This window comes from Urocampus carinirostris, chromosome 13, assembly GCF_059441175.1.
Source record: "Urocampus carinirostris isolate Australia breed hairy pipefish chromosome 13, RoL_Ucar_1.0, whole genome shotgun sequence".
NCBI lineage: Eukaryota > Metazoa > Chordata > Actinopteri > Syngnathiformes > Syngnathidae > Urocampus > Urocampus carinirostris.
In genome coordinates this window covers 7,640,980-7,668,104 of record NC_142361.1, presented here as the reverse complement: position 1 = coordinate 7,668,104, position 27,125 = coordinate 7,640,980, and the positions used below count along the sequence as shown (strand labels likewise).

The window sequence follows — 27,125 nt, the reverse complement described above, 5'->3', positions numbered from 1 at the left end:
ATGCCTACCAAAAATATTCAGCATACCACCAAGGTTTTGTTGACTTGTCCGAGCAGGGTGCACGCTCTCTCGCCAAGCGCTAACAGCTTTCTCTAACATTAGTTGATTCCTATTCTTGGTTTTACGATCATCTTTTTATTTAACGCAGCTTGCCAAATGGATGCAATTATAAGCCACATTTGGTAGGCAAACAGATCCAATATAACTTCTGGCTTGTACGGTGATCTAGCTCAATTTGGATTGACAGTTTTCAGAGCTTCTAACTTGGCATGTTTGTTATTGAGGGTTCAGTTTAGGGTTGGTTTTATAGTAAAAGCCAAAATTTTGACGAGTTTTCCTTACTCACCTCACAGAAAGTAAAGTTCAGATATTGATCAAGGACTCTGACCATATGTAGATGTTTAACTTGTGTGCCACTTAAAAGGCCGGACAATAAAACCGAACGTAATGTCAATCTTCTTAGCATCCTAAATGCGACCATGTTTCCTATAAGTCATTGTGGCATACCTGTCACCAAGGGTGATTTTAGGTTCAAAGCTTTGGGGGTGCACCCGGAGAGTCTGGTTAAAAAAAAATCTAAATCATTTCACTTTAGATGATTTAGGGTCATTCAACACTGGTCATATCAAACTTTGTGGTTAGCAGAAATACTGTTATTATGCTATGCCTATTTTACTCATTTATTTCTAATTGACTAGACACGCACATAGACATACAGAAGAAGAAGCATGGAACATATTAGACAATGATGCATTCTATTCAAAACTTCCGTCCTACACTTGATTACACACAGGTGGATACCATCGTTAGTCATTTAGATCGATATTAAATCATTTAGAGATCCTCACTTAACTTCTGTACAGAGTTTGCTGCACTGAAAGTAAAGGGGCTGAAAACGTTAAAATATCCAATAAAGTGTGTTCCACTTCATGATTGTGTCCCACTTATTGTTGATGCTTCACAAGAAATTACAGTTTTATATCTTGATGTTTGAAGTCTAAAATGTGGCAAAAGGCTCAGGGATGCTGCTGGAAATGTGAATTTCCCTTCGGGGATGAACAAAGTATCTATCTATCTATCTATCAAAGTTCAAAGGGGCCAAATAGTTTCACAAGCCACTGTATGTGTTGATGATATCATAACTACTGTATACAGTGTCTGAAACAACGTCTGCCCGGACGCCCGGGGCGTGCATCTTTTACGTCGGGCGTACAACTTACAAAACGTCTCAAGGGGAAAAAAAAAATATATATATATACAGTATATATATATATATATATATATATATATATATATATATATATATATATATATATATATATATATATATATATATATATATATATATTTATTTATTTATTTATTTTTTAAATCAAACGTTTGCTTTACTCAGATTTTAAAATTTCCGTTGAGTTTGGAAATTTCCGAATTTCGGTTTGTTTAGGGATTTGCATACTCGGCAGCCAATCAGAATAACTTCGTGCTTCCGGACTTTCCCGAGCGTTATAAGGTCACGCATTTGCATCCCATTTTCCAAAGTAGACGCACAGCAGAGAACACAAGAAAAAATGGACAAGTGGTTAGAAATCAAGCCAAAACCTCAGCCCCAGAAGAAATATTCAAAAGAAGCCAAATTTATGACGCTACAAAACAAAAATGTACATTAAAAGCATCGTGGAAAAAGGAGTTCACGTGGCTTGTAGCAGACGACGCAACGCAAACATTGCATGAATGAAGATGAGTTAATACAGGTACATACTGATGGCTGATACATGCAATGAATGTTATAAGTAGATTTATAATAAACTTCATTTTAAAGTGTTGTTCTGTTATATATTGTGATTACCAATCATTTATACTTTGCAACAGTGGGTATTTTTTTTGCGATTAGTCGTCTTATTGTGTTTCAAGTGGTAGAAAATGGGGCAGGCAACTTTATGGCTGGGCAGGTAACTTTTCAGAGTTGTCTGCCCTGGTGTCCGGTAACTTTTTGTCAGAGTTTCAGACACTGCTGTATACCATACTGTCACTGTAATACACCGGAGACTCTACAGACTCTACCGCTATGCCGCAAGTGACACTAGCTGGGCAAAAGAGGAGCGGGGACGGGGTGAGAGCGGTTCTAAAAGTCAAATAGACTGAACAATTTCAAGGCAGTATTTCTGACACTGCGTTGTTCACATTTTTGGTTTGTTTTACTATAAGTAAAGTTACCTTGCGTTTTTCATCATATTTAAGACTATACTGCCATTTATTAAGGAAAAGAGAGTTTTAAAAATGCTATAATTTCGGGGTTGCTTAAGCAAACCTAAATCGGGCTGGTTACGTGCATGCTGTCTACTTAAACAATAACGCTGTATTTAATAAATGTTTTGATCAATCAAATTGTGTATGCAGTACAACAACTTTTGTCCGGGAAAATATTTTCAAAACCTGTTTGTTAGACAGTTTTCATCTTCCTTGATAAGGGGATCATTTGGCTGACGTTGATTGGTATGTGCTATCCCTGATTGTTAGGTAAGAATAAGAACACTTATCTTAGGATATCGCATAATAACAAATACATAAATAGAGTATAATTACACAAATTGTACGCGTATTTCTTTTTAAGGCATTCTTTGTTTTTAAAGCTTACCAATGCTAAAGATCCCAGTGACAAGCAGATGGAAAGTTACCACCACGTTCTAGGAGAAACGATTATTGAAACAAAGGATATTCACATTCTGTACAATACTGTAATATAACGATGCATACACACACACACACAATAATGTATATATATATATATATATATATATATATATATATATATATATATATATATATATATATATATATATATATATCATTAGCTGCACCACTTATCCTCAGTAGGGTCGCGGGGTATATATATATATATATATATATATATATATATATATATATATATATATATATATATCGGTGTGCTTATATAGCTTCTGTAGGCCTTAAGAGTCAAAATGCCAAAAATGTATCCTCTCCCAATTTGAGATGAACGTTTGGCATTGAATGAGTTAAAAGTTTGTAGTCAGAGTTTGTTAATAATTGTGGTCTTCTGTTTCCGGGAATATTTATTGGTCTCTTTTTTCTTTTTAATTTTTATATTTTTAAATCTGATACAAATTATCATTTTTTTTGTTCTTTAAAACTAAAGTAGTTAAAGGTGTAGTGCGTAAGTTGAGGTGCCCTTGAAAGTTCAATATTTTTTCTATTGAGTATGTGTTATGTCCCACTGAGTCCAAGAGCCCTTATGCTTCATTTTTCATCGATCTGTTTTTTTCCTACTTATATCAGGCCTGTTTGGGCCAGAACAAACCCCCAACAAGATGAAATAAGAAGAGTTTAGTCAAGTGTGTGTAAGAAGTGCACAAACATTATATGTTACTCTGCCGCCATCTCCTGGTTAAAAGTCAGGATTACAGCCTAGAGTTATGGAACACCGCACGCTTACTTTGATTGATCTTGACAATCAGGAGTTCAAAACCAACCTAAATGGGTTTTTTCCATAGTTATCAAAGCCCTTGCACCAATACTCCTGCATGTTCCAATAAGTCATCATTATTCATCAGTCATTGTGAAATATGGATAGATCTGGGAGATGTTTGGACTCAAACCCAACGTTCTTGGCCATAAATTTCCTTCCGGGTGACCTTGATGATACGCTCCTCACTCATATTATAAAACTGAAGATATGGGCAGGATATCAGTTTTAGATAAAAGTGTCATTGTCTGTTCATCAAATTCATTATGAATGGCAAAATGCCCGAATCTGAGACTGCCCATATTCTGAAGTAATCTGTGCTGTGTAAATCACCTGGATATAAATCCAAGAGGTTTTATTGCAGCCATAAAACTTGAAATCACTCAGCTGTAAAACGACGAGAAAAAATGTAATTAGCCCACTAACAATGTGAGAATTTTGAAGGCCAAAAAAAAAAATGTCACTATGGCCAATTTAAATATTTTATTCTACTCTGCTCAGTGTGTCTGCTAAAAAATGGTTCTGCAAATATCGTGAGTCAATAATAGTTTTTCACAGCTGTCTTTGTCTCACTGTTTCTCTCCCTCTTTTTTCTCATTGATGCTTGCTTGTGGGAGCATGTAATTGCATTTGGCCCTGGGTGCACATTCACTCATTAAACTAGTGTCAGTACCCATTACATTCCGCAGCATTGCAGCTCAGGTGCAGCATTGGAATCCCAGACATGAATAACGCTCCCTGGGCGGACGGTCTAGGTTAGGAAAACTATATGCCGTTCCTGGGAAGAGACATGAAACTACGGGGTCAAATGCTGTGGATGTCAAATATCCAACCAGTAATTCAACGAATCATCTAATCAAAGTTTATAATTTAATAGACACTCGAAATAAAGAGAGAAGACACAAATTCATTTTTGATTCTGCAAGGAGAGCAGGGGAGGACTGTACAAGAAAAAGCCCTGTGATTAAAATTCCAAATCCAATCTGAAGGTCCTTTTCACGACCGGTACAAGCAGGCAACCCAAATGCGTAACGTTTCACACAATGATTTATTAAGGGATTGGGGAATTTAGGGTGGGAGGAAAAAGATAGCAATCTGGTGCTCGTTGGGCAGGAGGAGCGGGAAGCCCTCGCAAACGGAGCGTGATCGGAGATCGGAACAAGTCGGGTAGCCGAGACGAGGGGGAAGTCAAGGATCGATACAGGAAACAGAATCAGGATACGGGTAGCTTGGACAGGAGAACGGAGCTTGGATCGGGGATCGATACAGGAAATAGAATCAGGATACAGGTAGACGGGACAGGAGAACGGAGCTTGGATCGGGGATCGTTACCGGCAACAGGTCGGGATCAAAACGGGAGCCAGAGTCAAAAGTGCTTGCCTTGCATGCGCTGAGGTTCGCAGACGGACTGACCCGGAGTGAATGAGAATGACGTGATTAAATAGGAGGAGGACTAATTCGGGAATGAGTGGCAGCTTGGGGCTGAAAGGGTGAGCGCAGGTGAGGGCAGTTGACAAATCATGACAGTCCTCCACTGAGCCCTTTCTTTTCATTAAATCTCATAGGTTACAAACAGCAGATACGTCCTAAAGGGTTTGGTAATCAAGGAACAGCAACATTATTGCCCAATAGTGACAATGATGTAAACTGGGCATGTCAAATATATGACCCGCTGGCCGGATCTGGCCCGTTGAATTTTTTAATTAAGCACACCATCAATTTCAGAGTAGTTAAAAAAAGAAGTCTCTATGTCAAGTTTTGAATTAGAATAAATAGAGAAATAAATGCAGGTGTAAAACTGCCTTCACTCAACTGTTAAAATAATCCAGTTAACACATTCAATCCAAACCTGAAAATATTTTTTCCCCATTGTTAGTGATAAAATGTGTTGTGTTTCGAAAAGTTTTCTTGTCCTTGTGTTTATAACATGTAGGTTAGGTAACTAACGTACAAAAACAAAGCTCACAATTTAAGGTTGACATTCTTCTATTGGAGAGAAACTGACTGTGACGTCCCTGATGTCAAAATAACAAACAACCCTAGACTTCCAATGCAATCTCAATTGCAGGTGTCCAATATTAAAGCATCTATCTATCTATCTATCTAGAAAAATATGTAACTCATTCACTGGCAGCCAAGTAAAAACAGATCCTTGCTACAAATCTGCCGCTACAGGATTCTTTTTGTAACTTAGCGTATTTTCAAATTCAAACAATGAAAAATAAGTATTGACTCGAGACTAATGTGTTAGTCTACGGCTGCTTTATTTTGAAGCGAGACAGTTTGTGTGTGACTGAACTGCTCCAACGATCGCATTAGATGTCCAGACCAGAACAGAAGTAGGACCCAGATGCGTAACGTTACTCACAAGTTTATTGAAATATAGAGGAAAGGCAGCGCCAGCGATCCGGTGCTCGCTGGACGCGGGAAGCAAGCCTCTCACGGGATCTGACCGTGTTACGAATAGCGAAATGGATCTTCCGGAGCGGGAGAACGTAGCGTAGTAGACGGAAAAACAGGTCGTTAGCCGGGACGGGAGATCAGAACGTGGTCTGGGGTCAAAAAACGGGTCGTAGCCGGAGACAAACAGAGAAATCAGGAAGGGACGGGTGGGAAATGGGTGAAAAAACGGGACCAACGGGAGTCAGAGTCAAAAATGCTTGCCTTGTAAAAACAGAGGTTCACTGACGGACAGACAACAGGCGAGTGAAACGACTGAGATTAAGTAGGACAGGGAACCAATCAGGGAACCAGCAGAAGCTGGCGCCAAACGAGCGGGCACAGGTGAGTGTAATGAGTAATCATGACCTTAGATATCCGTTTCAAACAAGCATGTGTTGTTTTTTTAATATTCTGGAGTCGGGTTGTCTTTTGTGCGTAAAATTAAAGAGCGCAATAAAATCTGCTTTTTAATCTCAAAAGTATGTATGTATGTATAGTGTAAAATTTGACATGTAAAAACACCAAAGTGTCACAACTCTAATATAAATAAACCATTAATTACTCCATCAAATGAATAATAGAAAAACATGAAAATTATTCTGTAAAAATGAAAAGCCCAGCATGTAAAAAGTCTGATGTCAAATCCTGATGAGGATCCTTTCTGTGAGGGCTTCTGCAAATAACAATGGAAAGGGTGTCACAAAAATAGAACATGAAGTATTTCTGGGGAAAAATATATCTTCTAAAACAAACTTGAAAGTAAACCAAGTTCCACAGCAGGGATAAAGAATGAAATTCTATTGTGCATTCTGCGGGCCTTGAAAATATTATGAGATCCAGAATAGAAGCGTGTTCGTGAAATATCTTGTAAGAAAAGGTAATTTAGATGATTTTGCTTGTTTGCACACTGGAAAGATAAGATCTGCTATGTTTGGGAGCCAATCCATTTTGCAATCCAATGTGCAGAATTCCAAAAATGCCCCGCTTCTCGCCAAGAATAAGTGTTGAACACATCTATTTTGTTCTTTTTTTCCAGCTATCGTAAAACATTGGCTGAGATCAAATATTTTTCAGTGACATACGGGCAAAGGCGATGAGATGAGAATGCCTTGTTGCCTGGCATAGGGTGGAAAATAAACTTTAGATGCCTCCAAGCCGTGCAAAATGTTCTGAGTGGCTTTCAGGTCCCATAATCATCACTGATTGTGAAATGTGGCGTCATGCTGAGGCCATTGTTACTCTTGGGGCCTCACTTCTGACAGCGGTGCACAAAAAGTATTTGCAGAACTTGCACAGCACCAAAAAGCAGCATCAATCACCAATTGACAAAAGGAAGCAATAACATTTTTGCATCAAAAACAGTTTTAAAACAGCTTTTAAGTGCCTAACCTGATTTTTTTTTCCCCTTGTTGTTTGAAATATGTAAAAAGATTGAGAAACATCCAGTGGCCAGCTCTCCTAAAATGTCAATCATTACGTTCGGGTCAGGCAGGGCTCTCTCTCTCTCTCTCTCTCTCTCCCTCTCGCTCTCTCTCTCTCTCTCTCTCTCTCTCTCTCCTTCGCTGATTTAAAAAAAAAGTATTATTATCCACCCGTCATTGTTCTTCTTTGTCTGTCTGCCTCTCTCTCTAAGTGTGGTGCGTCTTAGGGACGTACTGCTGCTGTGGTTCATGGTCAAATGAAGGACGGCCTCAAAAATTTCCCGTCAACTCTTAAAAAAAACAGTCTAGAATGGAAACTTTTCAGTCAATGTAACCTCTGCATTCACATAAATAAAAATATGTAAATCTTTATCCCGTCATGTTTTACTCTTTTCAATACAAAAGAAAGGCTTTACATGCCATGCGTCCTCACATTTAACCGCGATTGGCGCGATCACTTTGGGGCATTACCGCCCCCTGTCTAACGTTTCATGATGTCTCCCAGAAGTCCCTCACTCTGCCAACTCGAAATTTGGCAAAACCAACTATCGACACTTATTCTATACTTTAGGGCCTGCAGAACTGATTGTGAGGGCGTCCAGTTAGATTTCTAACCCTGGCAACCAGTAATGGCTAAAATTTGATTGGTTAAATGCTTACATATGAAAGCACCCATCTGAAAGCAGCACAGCCAGGGGAAAAGCAATGAAAGAAAGCTGACAGAAAATTTTGAATGATTTAATAAGTAATCATGGACAAAATATAAATAACATCACGTGATTCAGATATTTTTAGGCTAACAGAGAAGGCCTTGCAAGCCCTGACGGCACCACTAGAGACATCCATATTTCGCAAAGCTTTTCCTCCTGATAGACTTATAGAAGCACATTAACACACAAATATGATATGATCTCTGTTGGAGTAAAGAGAGATAAAATGACAATCGACTATATTACTCTTTTCTTCTCCCTTAATCATAAAGTTTTAAATACAATTTATTATAAGAATAATATATATGAATAAACTAAATGAATTATTTGGTAGTAGAAATCGTACCAGTATTTAAAGTGTAAATTTTCTAGGTACAATTTTTTTCAATGCAAAAGAAATACACTTAAACATGAAGAACTTTCACTTACGTTAGCACGTCTAAAACCCAAATTAAATAAGTACTGTATCAAAATAAGCGTATTCATTATGAAATGCCTATCAGGCTTTCAGTTGTTCTTCTCACATTTATTTGTATGGTCTGACATCTAGCGGCCGCAACACTCATGTACACCTAATTTATTACCGTGAAAGGAACAGTTCGTGTGTACGTGGGTTGTTTTGTCGTACAGGAGAGCATTCTGATGCAATTTCTAAAGTCTACGTTTTATGAGGGGTGCAGAGTTTTATGCTCCGAGTGTCGGTCGAATAGTAGATCCTTTGATTTGGGTAAAAAAGGAAATGATTATGGATAGGGGCTAACCAGGGTTGAAAGGGATACTTTAAAATGTAATATTATACAGTTACTAGTTACCTAGAGATTTGTAATCAGAGAAATACAATCCAAAAACCATGAGTAATGTACCTTGATTTCTTTAAATTAGTTTTAGATTACTCTAATACCAATTGTGCTAATAAAAGAGAAAATAAATATAAATAAAATGACTATAATTTGTTAAAGATAAATGAATAATGTAAACTTGAAAAAGGAATCGAGGAAACCAAGATCACATCACTTGTAGTCCAACAAAGAAGGCCAATCGCCCTCGCCTGCGCTCACTCGTTCAGCCCAAGCTGCCACTCGTTCCCTAATTAGTCCTCCTCCTACTTAAGCACATCATTCTCATCCAATCCTAGTCCGTCCGTCTTCGAACCTGAGCACATGCAAGGCAAGCACTTTTGACTCGGGCTCTTGTTTTGACCCGACCTGTTTCCTGTATCAATCCCCGATCCAAGCTCCGTTCTCCTGTCCCGGCTACCCGTATCCTGATTCTGTTTCCTGTATCGATCCCCGATCCAAGCTCCGTTCTTCTGTCCCAGTTACCCGTATCCTGATTCTGTTTCCTGTATTGATCCCTGACTTCCTCTTCGACACGGCTACCTGACTCGTTCCGATCTCCGATCACGCTCCGTTCGCGAAGGCTTCCCGCTCCTACTGGCCAGCAAGCACCAGCTCGCTGTCTTTTTCCTCTCGCCCCGACTTCCCCGATCCCTTAATAAAGCATTGTGTGAAACGTTACGCATTTGGGTCCCCTGCTTGTACCGGTCGTGACAGTACGGACTGACCCGAAATGGCCCCAGCAAACGCTTCCACAAGCGCTGATCAGAGAGCCACGGAAGCTCCCACCCCCCTGCAGCGTTTATAATGGACTGAGGGGGAGGTCCGACGAATGGCAGGTGACATCTCCACCCTTCTGCATCAAGTCCAACAGTTCCTGAAGCATCAGCAGAACCAAATGGCTGCACCGACAGAGCTCCTTACCCGTCAGCTGCCGTCATCGGCTCCGCCAGCCAGGGATTTCCCACTAGTCACTAGTCCAGTTCATAGACTCTACCGTCATGGGTTTCGCTGAGCCTCAAGTCGGCTCTCCACAGAAGTTCAGCGCCGATTCTGCTCAGACCCAAGCTTTCATTACCAACTGCTGGCTAGTACTTGATCTGCAGCCCAGGGACTTTGCCACCGAGGCGGCGAAGGTGGCGTACACCCACAATCATCTATCCAGAAGGGCTCGGCTCTGGGGAACGGCAGAGTTGGAGCAGGGATCTTCAGCCTGCTCCTCATTCAATCTACCCACCCAGGAGATAGTAAAAGTTTTTGACACGGGGTCATTGTCGGCTGACAATTCTAGAACCCTCATGAGCATCCGGCAGGGACAGCGCACCGTCGCCGACTACGCCATTGATTTCGGTACCCTGGCCTGCCCCAGCAACTGGAACTCAGAGGCGTTGGTTGACGCCTACCTCCACAGCCTGGTCGGTTACCTGAAGGATGAACTGGTGTCCCACGCCCCGCCTGCTGATCTCCAGGGGCAATGCCGTTACTCCCCAATCCTGGGGCTAACACACCAGAAGAGATGTTAGCTGGGGGCCTGTATTGCAGAAAAGAGGAATACATAAATAAATCCATGCCTACTGAATGAATCTGCAGGTTGATGTTGTCTGGTCTACTCGGTATTAAAACTCAGGCCAATGGCCAAGAACTGCTTTGTCAATATTTTCCCATTTGCGCTAACATTATTTTGATCTTTTCTTTTTTTATTTGAGGTTGAGGTGCGGCATTTCAAACCTCAAGGCTGCAATCATGACTCTGAGCCAGGAGATGGCAGCAGAGTAACACATAATGTTTGTGAATTTCTTACACACGCTTGAATAAACTCTTCTTTTTCATCTTTTTGGGGGTTTGTTCTGACCTGAGCTAAGTAAGTCAAACGCAGATAGGTGCAATGAAAAGTAAAGCATAAGGGCTCTTTGAAGACAGTGGGACATTCTTAACACATACTCAATTGGGAAACCATTTAACTTTCAACTATTCAAGGACACCTTAAACTACTCACCCCACCATTGAGTATTTATGAAATTTCTATCCGGGAATGTCTAATTTCGTTGTAAACAATGTTCACTACAATAAAGACAATTCTAATTCTTATCTTTCGAGTGAATTTTGTTTTTTTCATTGATCTTCTAAATAACAAACTTGCCTGGCCAAAAGAAGACCTCACAGCAAGTCAAAATGAAAAATGATAACATTTTGCAATCTGGTTAGTGACATCAGTTTAGATGTCAGTGAATAGAATAGGTGACTCTATAATATGTCTGACATTAAATGTGAGGCAGTAAAAGTGACCACAAAACTGGTACAAGCGGTGGCTCGCCAAGACACGCAATGACCTCAGTGGAGGAGCTAATAAAGGGTGACCAGTGATGGAGGGGATCCCAAGAGGGACTTCCTGATGCTGTATTTTTTAGCCCAATGAAATAGTAAACCATTTGGTCGGCCAAGTCCCAGAAGACTCTTATGTCTAAATGCTCTTCTAATGATTAGTGCTTCTTGGTACAGAACATTCTCCCAAAAAGTCATTTTAACAAGGGGACAGACAAAAGGGGATTGGACCTTTACATACTATATTACCTTCATTGATACCACCTTCACAAGTATTTTTGTCACTTTTTGCAATATCAAAAACAGCAATGATATAAACTGGCATATTCATCAAAGCTCTGATGGCAATCTGACAAGTGCTTGATTGGCATAGCAATAAAACATATGGGCTGACCTGGAAGGGGGATTACCTCATGTGCGGTCCCTACCAGCTCAGTAGCCTAGATGGTAGTGTGCCCGCTTTGAGACTGGGAGGTCGCTGGTTCGCGCCTCGACCGAGACATACCTAATTGGTATAATGGCGGCGCCCTCTGGCTGCGGCTGCATCGACTCGCTACAACGGGTCAGATGTATCGACATTTCGTTCTGTGTACATTGTTACAAAGAATGACAATACAAAGGAAATTATTATTATTATTATTATTCTCAAGGTTTATTCATTTTCCCCATATTGAGGTTTGTGAGTTTTTCCTTGCCGTCATGTGGGTTTTAGATCAGGGGAGGGTGTAATAATAGTCTGTAGTTTGCAATAGTTTGTGGAACCCTTTGAGACTCCTTGGGATTAAGGGCTAAACAAATGAACATAACTTGACTCGACTTGACTTGAGAGCATGGGCGTAGTTTCGGCTTGGATGTAAGGGGCGTGTGGCCACCAAAATTTAGCAATTATTGTTTTGTGCCCAACCAATATCATGTGATTACTTAAAAAATGTGCAATGACCTTACCAACGCAAATACCAAAACTACACCCTTAACTGACAGTAATAAATATAGCACACAAATGACTATAAAATAAATATAACACATGAATGACTATAAAACGATAAATTATATAGTCAACAGACTTATGTAAAATGACAATACTGTATAGCCAATATGCAGAATTAAACGATAATCGAAATAATGCAAAATATAAAGAAAGACCACCGACAGGCTTTAAAACCAGTTATTTTTTTCAAATGACTGGCAGTAGGCGTCCCAGATGTATTTTGGGGGAAATCTTAGCCTGTTCTGGAGCACGCCAGCTGTTTAAAATAAATCACTATAGCAACTGAGCCGGGCTAAATGTAACATGCTTTCTTGCGACTGATTTGAGAAAAAATTCGGCAAACATAATCAACATATCCTGGCTTAATACATTATCTTAGTTTCATCCAATACCTGTCTCCCTGTGTTTTACGTTATGTTACCCTTTAAAAATTACTTCCTGCTAAAATGATATCCCTAACCTCTTTAAAGGTGGGGTGTTATTTCAAAACTTAAGGCTGCAATAATAACTTAAAGCCAGGAGATAGCGGCAGAGTAATACAAAATATTTGTGCATTTCCCACACACGCTTGAATAAACTTTTTTTCATCTACAGTATTTGGGGTTTGTTCCTACCCCAACAGCCCATGTAAGTAAGATAAAAGCAGATAGGCGCAATAAAAAATAAGGCATAAGGGCTCTTTGAACTATGTGGTACATTGTTAACACATACTCAATAGAGAAGATATTTACCTTTCAATTTTTCAAGGACACTTGAAATTACGCACCCCACCTTTAAGGTAAGTTATGCAGCATTTGACCACTAGATGGTACTGTATTGTCTAATGCGAACGGAAACCTTTGCGAAATGAGCACAGCGTAGAAACAAGATGCCAGACAAACAAGGTGGCGACTACCAGGTATGGATTCCGCTATGTAAAATAAATGTAAATTTCTCGACCTACGAACCTATATGAAAAATCAACATTGGTCTTACAATTCACATAACTTTGCCTATTATTCAAATAAATGTTTGTGTTACTGAATTTAGTTGTTTTGTAACATTAGGAGGCACACAGTCTCTTTAAAGCAGAGCTCTCAAACCTTTTTCAAGCATCAGGCTATTTTTTGTTAGTATTTAGCGCAAAGGGCACCCGGTTTGATGTAAATTTCTGAAACAGCAACTTAGCAAGATGGCTTGCTAAACAGCAAAAAAAGCAGCTTGATAGTTAAATAAAGAGGTAAGCAAGTAAAAAAACTAAAAGGGAGCTAGCTAGCTAGATAAAAGAGTAAAACAAGCCATGTAAATCACCAGATAGAAAGCTAAAAACAAAGCTAGATAGCTAGCAAAAAGGGTAAAATGTAATCTAGATAGCATGCAAGAAATTTAAAATGCTAGCTATATAGCTTGCTATATAGTTAAAAAGGTAGGAAGGTAGCATCCACAAAGCTAAAAAATGTTAGTTAAGAAAACTGCAAATTATTTGCTCATTTGCTTGATAAAACCCATAAATTGCTATTTAGTTTGTTGTATTTTCTGTAATATAAATCAATAAAAAGATTAATAACACAGCTGTTTAACACAGCTATAGATTCTCATTCTACCCGTTAAATTAATTACTTAAAAACTAATTGAATAGATTATTTTTGTCCATTATGCCCATGAACTGGAATTTATTAGTTTAAATTTCTAAAATCACAAACTCATCATTTTATTACAGTACTATGTTGTTACTATGTTATTACCAGGTTAAATATTAAAATAGGAATAAATGGACTCAGTCAACAAATTAAAAAAATAATTGTACTTGAAAATCACAATGACCCAGCACTTGTGAGCTATTTTAAGAACCGGTCGGTGTGCACCTCAACCGTCCTTAGGAGGCACCCTGGTCCACGCGGGCACCACGTTGGAGACCCGTGCTTTAGAGGAACAGTGTATATTATTGAGCTTTGCAGATAATCTTTGCCTGGTTGTTGCTTGGGCTGGACTCTGGAGCATGTCAGCTTTATAGAAGAAATAACCATAGTAACTGAGCCAAGCTAAATTTAACATGCATTCAGGCAACTGATTTATTCAGCCAAAATAACAAACACACTCGCACTCTCTAATCTGCCTATCTTGTCCTGACTGCACTACCACTAACCAGCAATCTACCGTCCCCATCTTTCACTTTCTCTTCCTTTCCAGGCTCGCTCTTTCTTACTCCTTTCACTTCTTTCCAGAACACTTTTCTCCTTTCCTCAAAGTTCACTCCTATCTTTCGACACCATTCATCATTTGCTTTCCTATTCGCTGATTTCACTACCGCTTTTACCAACCTTTTCTTCACATCACCACTCTTATCTAAGGGCCATTCCTCAAAGACCCATCTCTTATCTGTCACAGCCTCTGAGACCTCATCATTCCACCATTCACTTCCTTTCCTAATACCTCGACCAACTTTTCTCATTCCACACACTTTTTTCGCACTCCTCAACACTGCCTCTTTAAACCACTTGCATTCCATTTCCACACTCTCCACTTCTCATCTACTAATCTGTTCATACTCTTTCCCTATTCCCTCATTAAAATCTCATGTCATTAGCCGTACCGCTTATCCTCATTAGGGTCGCGGGGGGCTGGAGCCCATCCCAGCCATCTCCGGGCAGTGGATTATATTGTTTGTTAATGCAACATCCATTGCATCCTGGTCATCCCGGAAGGGGCATTACCTCATGAGTGGTCCTTTCTCAAGGTTTCTTAATTTTCCTTATAATAATAATAATAATAATAATTTCCTTTGTATTGTCATTCTTTGTAACAATGTACACAGAACGAAATGTCGATACACCTGACCCGTTGTAGCGAGTCGATGCAGCCGCAGCCAGAGGGCGCCGCCATTATACCAATTAGGTATGTCTCGGTCGAGGCGCGAACCAGCGACCTCCCAGTCTCAAAGCGGGCACACTACCATCTAGGCTACTGAGCTGGGTTTTTTGAGTTTTTCCTTGCCCTTGTGTAAATTTTAGATCAGGGGACGGTGTAATAATAGTCTGTAGTATGTGCAGCCCTTTGAGACTCCTTGTCGGTAAGGGCTATACAATGAAACATGACTTGACTTGATCTAAAATCTACACGAGGGCAAGAAAAAGCTCAACACATTAGAATGGGGAAATTGAAAAAATCTTGAGAAGGGATCACACATTAGGTAATCCCCTTTCCAGGATGACCAGGCTGCCATGGATGCACACATATCTTCAACATGAAACAGGTTGTTCATAAGCTATAGAACATAAGTGTGTTTTAGGCCTAGATTCGAGACTTCTCGTGATCAAGGGCAATCAAAGAACATGACTTGACTTGCGAGCAACAGGCCTTAGATCACAATCCTTTATGAAGCCAGTGTGACAGGTTTGTCTTTTTTTGTACAGCATATTTGCGACATCAAAGTAGTTTCTCTTGGTCAATTCTACGTCAGCAAAATGTATTAGTCATGACTCAAGATAGAAATAGTGCACTACTGTTGTTGTTCCACAGATGTCAGTATCGCCCAATCGTAACATGTTTAAAGATTAGGCCTCACCCTGCCTTTTAATGATTGTTTACCACACAAATGGCCTTTCAACTCACCGAAACTCCACCTCTCATTCAGTAATTTATTCACGCGACGGTTCGGCGACAATGTTTTTAAATAAATCGAGACCGGTTTGTCAAGAACTAAATTTGCCCTCGTCACATTTTACGTTCAAATCAATGCACCCACTCTCGTTGTGTGTTGGGAAACAAAGGGAGAGAGGGTGAGAGAGCATAATAACAAGTGGAGAAAAATAGAGGGAGAGGGGGAGAAAGAGAGAGACCTCCATCTTCGGTGGGAGGTTTTGATATGCGCATCTTCCTTTTTCTCCCTTACTCCCCCTCCTCCCCTCTCTTCCCTCCCTTTCTCCTCCCTCCATCTCCTCCTCCTCTGGGTGCTTGCGGCTTGTGTCTAGTCTGAGGCCGGCCTAGCTTTCTCCACGCCGAACCCCGGAACCTCATAGCCGGACCGAAAAAGCATCTGGGTTCGAGTCGGCCGGAGCGGAAGGGCTAACCGTGTGGACAATGCTGTGCTAAGCTAGCCGCCCTTTGCGCATTTCCTGCGGCTTGTCTTTGTTTTGTGGACTGGTTGGAGGAGAGGGGGGATGTAGAGAAGGTGGGACCCGAATCCTCATCGCCAGGCTCCCCCTCACGCAAGATGTCGACCAGGACGCCATTGCCTACGGTGAACGAGCGTGACACCGAAAACGTAAGTCGTGTCGTGGTGTCCAGTTTATCATTTTAGGAGGTTTCGTGCGGCGGTGCTGGTTAGCTAGTTCGAGGGGAAGCTAAACCGCTCACGACCAATGAGGACGCTCCCTACGGTCTGTCTCTCTTTTTTTTGCCTTCGTGTGCCGGGAATAAAACCCACCCAGTACCAGAATAGCCCGCTAGGAAGGTGCACTTGGCGGTGGAGATGTCATACGAAAGGGCTGGGTCAAAGCTAGCCCTCACAACGCACTGCGTCAACCTACGAATTTGTATAGATAGCAACGTAAGCCCTACCAGCGCAGTTAATTTTTGGAGCGTTATTGTAGATATTTTGGGTCTTTTTCGCTCTGAAGCATTGCAATGTAATATCCATCACCTCGTGGGCCATGAGCCCTTGCTCAGTCCTAAAACGAGGTTTGGGGTTTATTGTCAGTGTTGGGAGGGTTAGTTTTAAAATGGAATCCTATATAGTTACTAGTTACCTGTAAAACATGTTTTCAGTAGCATAAACCGAGGACCATAATATTGCAGTAATGTAACTTGATTGTTTTTCATTATTTTTTGATTACTCCAAATTTACTAATAAAAGATCAAATAAACATTTCTATCTATCTACCTTGGTCATATCCCTCAAGAGGTGTGACCCACAGAAAGACAAACACATACAATAACAAAGTAAATAAAAGTGAAAACATAGCAAAAAACACACACAATTTTTTTGGGACCATGGCCAACCCAAATGCCCAAACACCCAAACAAGTTCGGCACCTAAGTTGGTCATGCTTTCGTCCCTCCGGATGAAACGGGACACAAGAAAGCGGCCATGTCACCCGGGTCAGGGTGACACACACTCTTCTCTTCAACAGCAGGGCCCGACAGCTTTCACTGGTTTACCCCTGCCGCATCATACGATTGCCCTGCCCATCCCTTAGAATGCGTCCAACATCCCACTATCATTTTAAAATTTACTAATATAAACATAATATAAATAATAAATATTTAAAATATATAAAACATAATATAGATTAAATAACAAAATTTGTTTTAAGTTAAATAAACAATGTAACCTTGAAAAAACAACTGGAGGAAACCATGGCCAGGCAGTACTATAAGTGATCAAATTCAAACCACATAGTTGTTGGCCTGGACAGGAATGGGCACCACCAGGCTGTACTTCCCCAAGACACACCACAGGAAATGATAACCCTAGTTGTTGAAGGAACCAGAATAGATTATTAAGCTGAAATGAAAGGTTCTCTTTCGCATGGCAGACAAGTAATTATCACATTAAGAGCACATGCCATATATTGGTTTAAACATACCAAGTGTTCACTTTCAGAATTTTAACAAACTGTGTCTAAGTTTAAGTTTTACTATTCCAAACCTTTCGCCAATATTTAGAATTTTTCGCCATACATTCCGAAATATATGCCCGAAGGGTCATCCCATGACCCGGAAGTTGGTCTTGTATGCCACGGCATATGCAGAAATGACGTATCTGTAGCCACAACGTACGTCTATGCTGCAATATCTCTTACTCGATTATGATAGACAAAATGTATCTATCGGCTCATTATGCATATGTGAATATAACTTAAATAAAAAAAGAATCTTCCAAAGTTATCCTTATTTTACTCAATAAACAGTGGTACCTCTACTTACGAATTTAATTCGTTTTGCGAGTAGCTTCGTTACCTGGAAATTTGGTAAGCAGAGACACATTTGGAATGTAAATGTGCTAATCCGTTCCAACCCCCTCAAAAGTTCAGTTTGATATTTTTCTAATAAATCCTCAAAAAAGCATCGCAACATGAAAAAAATACATGTTAGAATTAGATTACTGCCCAATAAACATAAAACAAGTGGCACGTAATGTAAAGAAAATTTAAAAAAAGGAAATATTAAAATATTCATTTATCTTTTCACCTCCCATTTCGAAAAACTGATCCAATGGAGTCTGCTTTTTCCGGCTTTTGACAATCCCTCGCAAATAAGCGAGGCAGACGTCATCATAATGAGCAATAACCTGCCTCTTTTACACCGTTTCTGGGTGATTCCTTCCCACAAATTCTGAGACTTTTGCTAAAATGTCTTTGATTAGTTTTGTCTGCGTCCTCCCCGCCATCTTTCTGGAACCCCTCCTCCTCTTCGTCTCTGAACTCTGACAGTTACACGAAAAACATGCTGGGATACACACAGCCCTTTTGTTTACGTTGGAGAAACTATCGGAACAGCAAATAGGAGTGCTGGTGTACTGTATTTTTGACTACAGTATAACTAGACGCAATCTTCGTATCTAGGGGCAATATTTTCCACTTCAGGTACTCTGCAACCTGAAACTTTCGTATGAAGAGCCGTTCGTAAGTAGAGGTATCATTGCACCCGTAATTTGAAAGTTGTTTTTTTTTGTAACTGAATACAAGTATATTTTTCTTTATTACATAACACTGTTACATGTATTCCGTTATTCCCCAAACTGTTTAATATTCATAAACAGTGCCGGGCACGTTACAGAAATAAAAATAATTAGTTCCAGATACTTAATAAAAAAAAATATATATATTGCGTTTATTTGAAAGTGACCATCTAATTACAAATTACCGTATATACTCGCATTAAAACCGACTCATAAAAACTGCTCAAGAATAGCTGCATAATTAAAGAAATAAAGAACCAACCTGTCGAAGTGTTGAACCCTTCATAGTTTGCTGGCTAGTGAAATTTTTAGAGCTTGCTAACGAACGCAGCTGAGACACTCCATGTCCATTTTGTCTTTAGTCCTCAAACCACTTGAATATTTTGTTTTCCATTTCTGGGTACTAGGTTCGTACGGGGTGCTCGAAATCCGTCGTAATGCTTGAATTTTAATGTTGTTATTTCAATGATAGAAGAGTACTTACATTTTTTAGGAAGTTTTGTAAATGCTTGAAATTGTTGCCATGTTTCTCAACAAGTCTTCTTTAAAATGCTGTTACAGAATAACAACTTACTTCTCCCCTTGTGATTAATACCAACTGTTTTTAGTTTGTATTGTATTGTTCTATGATGCGTCATTGCACCCAAGAGGATAGGTGCATGCTACACCTAAACAGGGAACTATGAAATGTGCATTACTGCAAGCATTACATATGAATTATGGGCCATGTAAAAAATAAAGGTAGAATTTCCGAGTGGTAAATTGTAAAGGGAAGACTGAAAATATACACTACATATTACTGTAATTTTTACCCAACATCAATGTTGGGAGAGATTTGTCTCAAAATTATTTTCAAACGTATTGTTCGGATCCACAAAAATATTCTCAGTTTACTACAATCTAAAAATCAAATGTCTTGATGAATCCACATGCAAGATTACAATTTGCATATGTAAATTGCTGTTATATTTGTGGCTCTGAAAAATACTGATAAATGATTCACACCGGATTTTTTTTGTTTTAATGTTACTGGCAAAATTAGAAAATTTGCTTTGAAAGTTCTTAAAAAGTGCTAGAAATTTGACCATTATAGAGCTAAGGAGGTAAAGCACTCGTTTTGGGATCAAGAGGTCGCAAGTTCGATTCCCGGCTCATCTCTGTTATATGTCGAAGTGTCCTTGGGCAAGACACTGAATCCTTAATGCCCCCGATTAGCAGGTAGTTGGGTGAGTGTGTGTGTGTGAATGGGTAAGTGTGAAGCTAATTGTAAAGCACCTGAAAAGCACTATATCAATGCAGACCATTTACATATTTCTTAGGTACATTTAAACACGCCACCCTTTTCGTTTGTTGTATTCAGTGTTGTGTTGCTGGAGGATTGAGAATTGTACATTACTCCATCTGTGAAGCATGAACCGTGAACGTTCAAAAAACTTTATGATCTATTTTTTTCTATTTTCAGTGTTGTAAAGTGCCTTAATTGCAAATAGCAGACTTATAAAAAAGACAATTATCTGCTTGGATGCCTAGTTATTGATCAATCAACAACAAATGGATTATCAAATTAATCAAACAACTTTTTTCTTTTTTTTCTTACAATTCATTACTTGTTTAGATACATTTCGAATTAGAAATTCTCTAAATCAGGGGGTCTCCTAAATGGTGCCAGGTAGCCCCCTTAAGAACACCTTAGTAGCCCATGTACAGGTTCTAACTATAGCTAACCAGCGAAGGGTCAATATTTTTTTTTTCTATCTTGCATGATGTTTTATTGGTTGGTTGAACCTATTTTAGCCCAACTTAGTAATAATATAGTAACAACATAATAACATGATAGGTTTATTTTAGAAATGCGTATCAAAATGGTTACCCTTCGCGCTCAACCAAAAGTAGCTCTAAGCTTCAAAAAGGTTGTTGACCCCTTCTCTAAATCCTAATACTTTTATCTTCTCAAGATGACATATTTGCCAATTTAATTTGTCTTTCCAAGCAGAGCACTTATTATCTTTTTGTGTAATTGAAACCATTTCCTGGTGTAGATTGTATTTGGTACCAAAATGTATGAGTAAAAATAGATTATTGTTATCTATCTCTTTTTCTAACTTTTCTAAATTTAGTAGTCCCTCAGTTATGAGCGTTTCTAAATAATCTTTAAAAAATATGTTTTGGCAGAATGTTTTTTGTTTTACTCCATCGATTTGATTATAAAATAATTAAGAATAGAATAAAATAGTTTTTCACGGGGCATACCCGTAAAAAATAATATTACAGTACACTGTGTAATATTTGACCTCCTAATGTAGCTATATGGCGGCACGGCAGATGAGGGGTTAGCGCATCCGCGGCACAGTTCTGAGGTCATGGGTTCAAATCCTGTGCGAAGTTTGCATGTTCTCCCCGTGCTTGCGTGGGTTTCCTCGGGGCATTCCGGTTTTCTTCCCACATTTCAAAAACATGCTTGTCATGTGCGAAGTTTGCATGTTCTCCCCGTGCTTGCGTGGGTTTCCTCGGGGCATTCCGGTTTTCTTCCCACATTTCAAAAACATGCTTGTCAGGTTAATTGGCTGGTCCAAATTGTCCTTAGGTGTGAATGAGCAAGTGAGTTGTCGTCTCTGCCCTGCGACTGGCTGGCAACCAGTTTAGGGTGTCAACTGCCTGAAGATGCCTGGGATGGGATCCAGCACCCCCGCGACCCTACTGAGGATAAGCGTTGCAGATAATGGATGGATGGATGCAGCTGTATTGTGTAGTCCAACCAAATACAAACGCTACAAAGAACAAGGAATACAGTAATCCCTGGGTTATCGCGTTTAATGGGGACCAAAACCACCTGCGAAAAGTGAAAATCCGCGAAGTAGCGATGCCCCTTCAAAAATGCATACAATTTTTTTTTGTTTAATTATTATTATTTTTTGGACCTGCGAACCCGCGAACGTGGAACCACGAAGTAGCGACGCCCCTTCAAAAATGCTTAAAAAATATTTTTTTTTTAAAATTTTATTTTATTATTATTATTTTTTAGACCCACGAAGCTCTGAACCCGCGAACGTTGAACCGCGAAGTAGCGAGGTCCCACTGTAATACTACTTATGAAGACTGAAAGTGACCAAATCGTACCATTTTTCTTCTCATTATTTTTTCCCAGCCTTTCGCGAGGGTTTTGGGGGTACCCGTAGGAGTAATATCAATTCATTCATAAAATAATAAAAGGATTATTTACTGTATTTTCACGACCGTAGGGCGCACAGCTTTACAAGGCGCATTTTCTGTAGCTGGTTCTATTTCTGTATTTAACGCCTTATTATTGGGCATGGGTGCTCTCTGCTGCGGCCGCTTACAACAACAAAGACAACCATACAAGTGTGCATCTTTAAAAATACAGAAGGAGCAAAACTGAGTTTGGCTGTGGTTTATGTAAGTGTTAATTACAAGGTAAAACACACAGATACCAAAATTTTAAAAATGAGCAACGTAGCACACAACAGGGTCTGAAAAGTCAACTTTTACTGTGCTTTGCTCGCTGATCCACTGCTCAAGTCTTTCCTCCAACTCGAGCCACCTCGCTTTATTTCTGTGGAAGCTCAGCTGCGTTTTCTTTACTTACCAGAGTTTGTTTTTCAGCTTCCTTCACCTTCTATTGATTCATTATTCTTCATTTCTCTCGCAAGTGCTTAATTTCCATGTTCTTCTGCGTAAGATAGAAATCAACACACCATGGCGGCCAAAAACACAGAAAGCAGTTAATGGAGGGAAAGTGAGGTTTTGGATTTAGTTAATATTTGGGGGAACAACTCTGTTATGCCTCGGGTAGCACAATAACTTTCAAATTGCTAGATATGCTACGACGTTAGCATCCATGAGTACATCTGCAAATAATGGGCGCATTGCATGTGACGTCACGTGTCCTCTTCTGCACATGCTTGACATTTGTTGTCTTTACACAGGAGATGCATAGAAGTCACAGGACATCGCATGGAAGTCGCATTTAGTTGGAAATGTGAACAATCTCACAAAAAAATCAGATTTTACCCAAAAATCGTATTTGAGCATTATAGTAAATGGTAAATGGTCTGCATTTATATAGCACTTTTCAAGTCACTGAAGTCCTACCAAAGCACTTTACACTAACACACCAATAGCCTGCTTATCGGGGGCATTAGGGATTCAGTTTATTACTCAAGAACATCTCGACATTTAACTCGGAGGGGCTGGGAATCGAACATGATCGTTGGGTCCCAAGATGAGCGCATTAAGCTCTGCAGTGTGAACCTAGCCTTATATACACGCCCACACTTCACCATTAAGAAGCCTCATGGTGTTCGCAGCTCCGTCTGCCGCTTTACATCACACACAGGGCGCGCCGCACAATTTGAAGAAAGAAGAAAGCTGGAGACTTTTATGTGCGCCTTATGGTCATGAAAATGTGGTAGTATTTTAAAATCATCCTTTTTGCAGCCTTGCTTTTTTTTGTCAGTGGGGAAAGGAATGTAGACATGTTATTGTTGTTTCAAGTCGCTAAATGCATGCCTTTTAAATTTTTGAGTGCTAGAGATGCTCTCAATCCCAAATGCCTGTAGTGGAAGGCAGTGAAAAACAGTATTGTTTTTATAAAGGGGTTGATTTACGGAAAATGTGACATCTAGTAAAGGTAACTGACATCAAGATGTTTATGACTCAAATAACACATGTGCAGTCTTTCATTTGGTGACAGTGCACTAAACATGAACAATGACATTTTTTTCAGGGCTCAGATTGTTTAATGAACTTTTTGCTTTTTCATGATTTAACTGATTTGCCGCAAATTATTTTATCTTATAAATTTCGAAGGTAGGGCTGCACGATTTTGGAAAAAAAAATCTAATTGGGATTTTTCAGACGTGTATTGCAATTTCGATGTGATTTTTTTTTCTATTTTAAAAGAAAAGTTTCTTTTTCTGTGTTTTTTTTTTGTGAGAACTTAATCATAGTGACATGCAAACTTACCTGGAGATTCCGTCATTACCGACTGAGAATGTACAGCTGTTACAGAATAACAACTATAACTCTTTGGATAAAACAGAATTGCAGTCGAATAAATGCACTTTTTTTTATAACTTTTTATTTCTCACACACACTTTGACAGAGGTTTGATTCCTCCATCATACAGCAACACAAACATAAAATATATAAAATTGACATACCCTGAATAAATGCACTTTATTGCTCAATACAGTAGAACAAGGACATTAGAGGGCTTCTCCTTTGAGAGTAAGAAAGCAATTTAGAGACAGGCTAGATAGCTGCACACTAGCATCGGATTACCGTGACTTCAGCAAGGTCTTCGTGATGATTAAAATACAAGCGTCCCGAATATCGCGTTGTCGTTCCAATTTGTCTGTTTCATGAGTAATGGAGGTGGCATTGGTGGAGTACAGGCTCCACAGGGGTAGCTTGTGAGTGTTGCTACGTAGCTTACTGCAGCAGTAGCTTGGACCTGCAGCCTTTTTTTTTCAACGCCGCCTCAGTCGATTCCCCGACTTGATAACAATCAACAGAGCACCCGCTAGTAATCACCAATTCTTTGCGCTCTTCGGACTTTCCTCAGAATACATGACCTTTTACAGTCGGGCACACGTTTAATGCAAACTTTGCCTCACTTTTACTGGCTCGTATCGTTAAAACTTGCCTCTTAGTATTGGTTGGCCAAGCACTCCATCACTCGGAGATATGGAACTATAAATCCTTAAACAAATGCAGTGGCGTGCAACACGTCACATCACGATATCAAATTATATTACGCTTACTGTGCATCCCTATTAAAATGCTCAGAAATGTTTAAACGACAGCCTATTATCAGACAAACTCCCTCCTCTTGGTAATCAGGTGTTCCATTGGTGTTTGAAATGCTTACTCCCGGATGCTTCACATACTTGAAGTTGGAAATGCTTGAGCTTCACACATTACTATTTTGAATTGCTTGAAAATGCTTTGTCTTTTTTGATTGCTTGGTATGCCTTTGAAAAGTCACAGCACAATAATTGAACAAAATACAGTGGAACCTCGGTTCTCGACCATAATCCGTTCCATTTCTTTGTACGAAAACCGATTTGTACGATCACCGAAGCCGTTTTTTCCCATTACAAGTAATGTAGAATTGTTTTAATCCGTTCCAACACCCTGAATGTTTATCTTGAATATTTAACGTAAAGCTAACCCAGGCTAATCGTACGTTCGTGTTAGCGTAATCTTCCGTACGAAAGATTACGCTAACACGAACGTGTAAAAATAAAAAAATCAGTTCGTTTACACGTCATTTAGCACCCGGGTCTCCACAACAAGTGGTGAGCGGTTAAAGGATAAAGAAATGAATTATGAATAGGATTTCTTACCGGTCGGCAGAAGCCATGCTGTATTCCTGAAAGAAGGGAAACTCGCACACCTTCTTCATATTTTGCTATTATTTCTTTCTTAAATGCAATAGTTGTACGCACTACTCCTCTTTTTTTCACCTGTAGCAACTTTGCTGCTTGCACCAACCTTCTTCCGAGGCATAATTAGGGGTTAAAACACTCCCTTCACCGCTTTTGAAAAATGAAAACAGAAAAGGAGTGCGTGTTGCCGTGACAACAGTTCTCCACGAGGGGTGGGGGCAATCTACACTCGTATGCCGCTCAGCGTCGCCCCTAGCGAAACCGGCGTTCGAACTCCAATTTTTTGAACAAAAAGCGAAGCAGGAATTTCTCGAAATTTTTGGTCGAGAACCGATTTGTTCGAACTGAGAGGCGTTCGAAAACCGAGGTTCCACTGTACTGTAAATCGCTTTTGCATTGCGAGGTTTTTACAGGAATATTTGACAGTTTTTGTATTTTAAAGATGGATACGTTCTTTAAATGGCTTTAATGTAGCGCTTTCTTTACAAAACATTTTAGTAAGGATGCACCAAAATTTCAGCAGACATTTTTTGGGACGGAAAAAAACAAAAATTGCTGTATTTTTAAGACCATAGGGCTCTCATAAGTGAAATTTTGCGGCGCAACATTTCATGCAGAGCGCCCATGTGTGTGTTGTAAGGCGTACAGTACGTAACATTCGACACCATAAGAACACTAAAGGGTGAAGTGCAGAACTTCTACTGCTGGACAACGGTGTAAACCAATCTTTCAAAGTAAGGCTGCGAGCGGCGTGGTAGCAATGGATGAGCGATGGAGACCACAGTTTGGCTAAGAGTGGAAGGCAGCACCGGGCGGGTTACGCCACAGTTTGTAAATGGATCGTAGATGTTTTGGGCTAACGTGCTTGCTGGGACTGTTGACGGCATCATTTCTGAGAAGCCGCACAACACGGAAAGTGACTCTGACATTGAAGAAAGTGAACCTGGCAGGTTTAATGGAGATTTACTGCAAGGACAGAGGATGAGGCCTTTGATAGGTTTGATTGATAATGTTTACTGGTAAAAAATGTGGGTGCCAAACTCAGTTTTACACCAGCCTTTTTAAACGTGTTTTACCATGCCTGTGCTTATTGATGAATAAAATATGTTAGCACTTAGTAATCAATACTTAATAAGCAACAACCAAACTCAGTTTTGCACCCGCTGTATTTTTAAATATGCACACTTGTATGCTTATCTGTTTTGTTGTTAGGGGGACATAGTGTAGGTGCAGAAAGTGAGGCGCAGTTGCATGATGGAAGTGGGCCGACTAGTGTCACGAGAGTTGAAGTTCAGTGTTTTCTTTTTTTCAATAAACTGGTGCTGACTTTGTTGCTCATTTGTATTTTGTCTTGAGCGAGGAGTGTCCCAAAACATCCCCAAAACGATACGTTACATCAGCAGAGGAGTCCCACGCTCAATAATCAGCTGTGCCGTATGTATGTGTTATATAGACATAGAACCAGCAACTGACACTGCTCTTTTTAACACAGTTCACCCTATATTGGTAATTATTCGGTTTTGGCCTAAAGAAAGATAAAACCAAGAAAAGCTGTTAAAGATATCATGTGAAGTGAAGTCATATTTATTTGTATAGCCCTTAATCACAAAATGTCTCAAACAACTGCGCAGGTTACAATTACATTATCCTCAGATCTTAAACCAACATGCATGCAAGGTAAAACCCACAACGAGATAACAAAGAAACCTTGAGAAGGGGCCTCAAAAGTGGTAACCCCCCTTCCAGGATGACCAGGGTGCAAGAGATTTAGCATTGGGTAACTGTAAACAAAACATAGTGAACAGCAATAAAATAAAACAATAGGTAATACAT

At 39.7% G+C, this 27,125-nt stretch overlaps 1 protein-coding gene across 3 annotated transcripts in view; it reads left to right on the top strand.

Moving 5' to 3' along the window:
* Window positions 1-15,979: 15,979 nt before the first annotated feature.
* LOC148353632 (serine/threonine-protein kinase MARK1-like) overlaps window positions 15,980-27,125 on the top strand; it is a 70,389-nt gene continuing 59,243 nt past the window's right edge. For 2 of the 3 annotated variants that reach the window (XM_088350756.1, XM_088350754.1), the window contains exon 1: window positions 15,980-16,464. In XM_088350756.1, the coding sequence (XP_088206882.1) occupies window positions 16,414-16,464 (51 nt within the window). In that variant the 5' untranslated portion in view covers window positions 15,980-16,413. The remainder of the gene's footprint in view (window positions 16,465-27,125) is intronic. The other variant, XM_088350755.1, reaches the window with a different exon arrangement.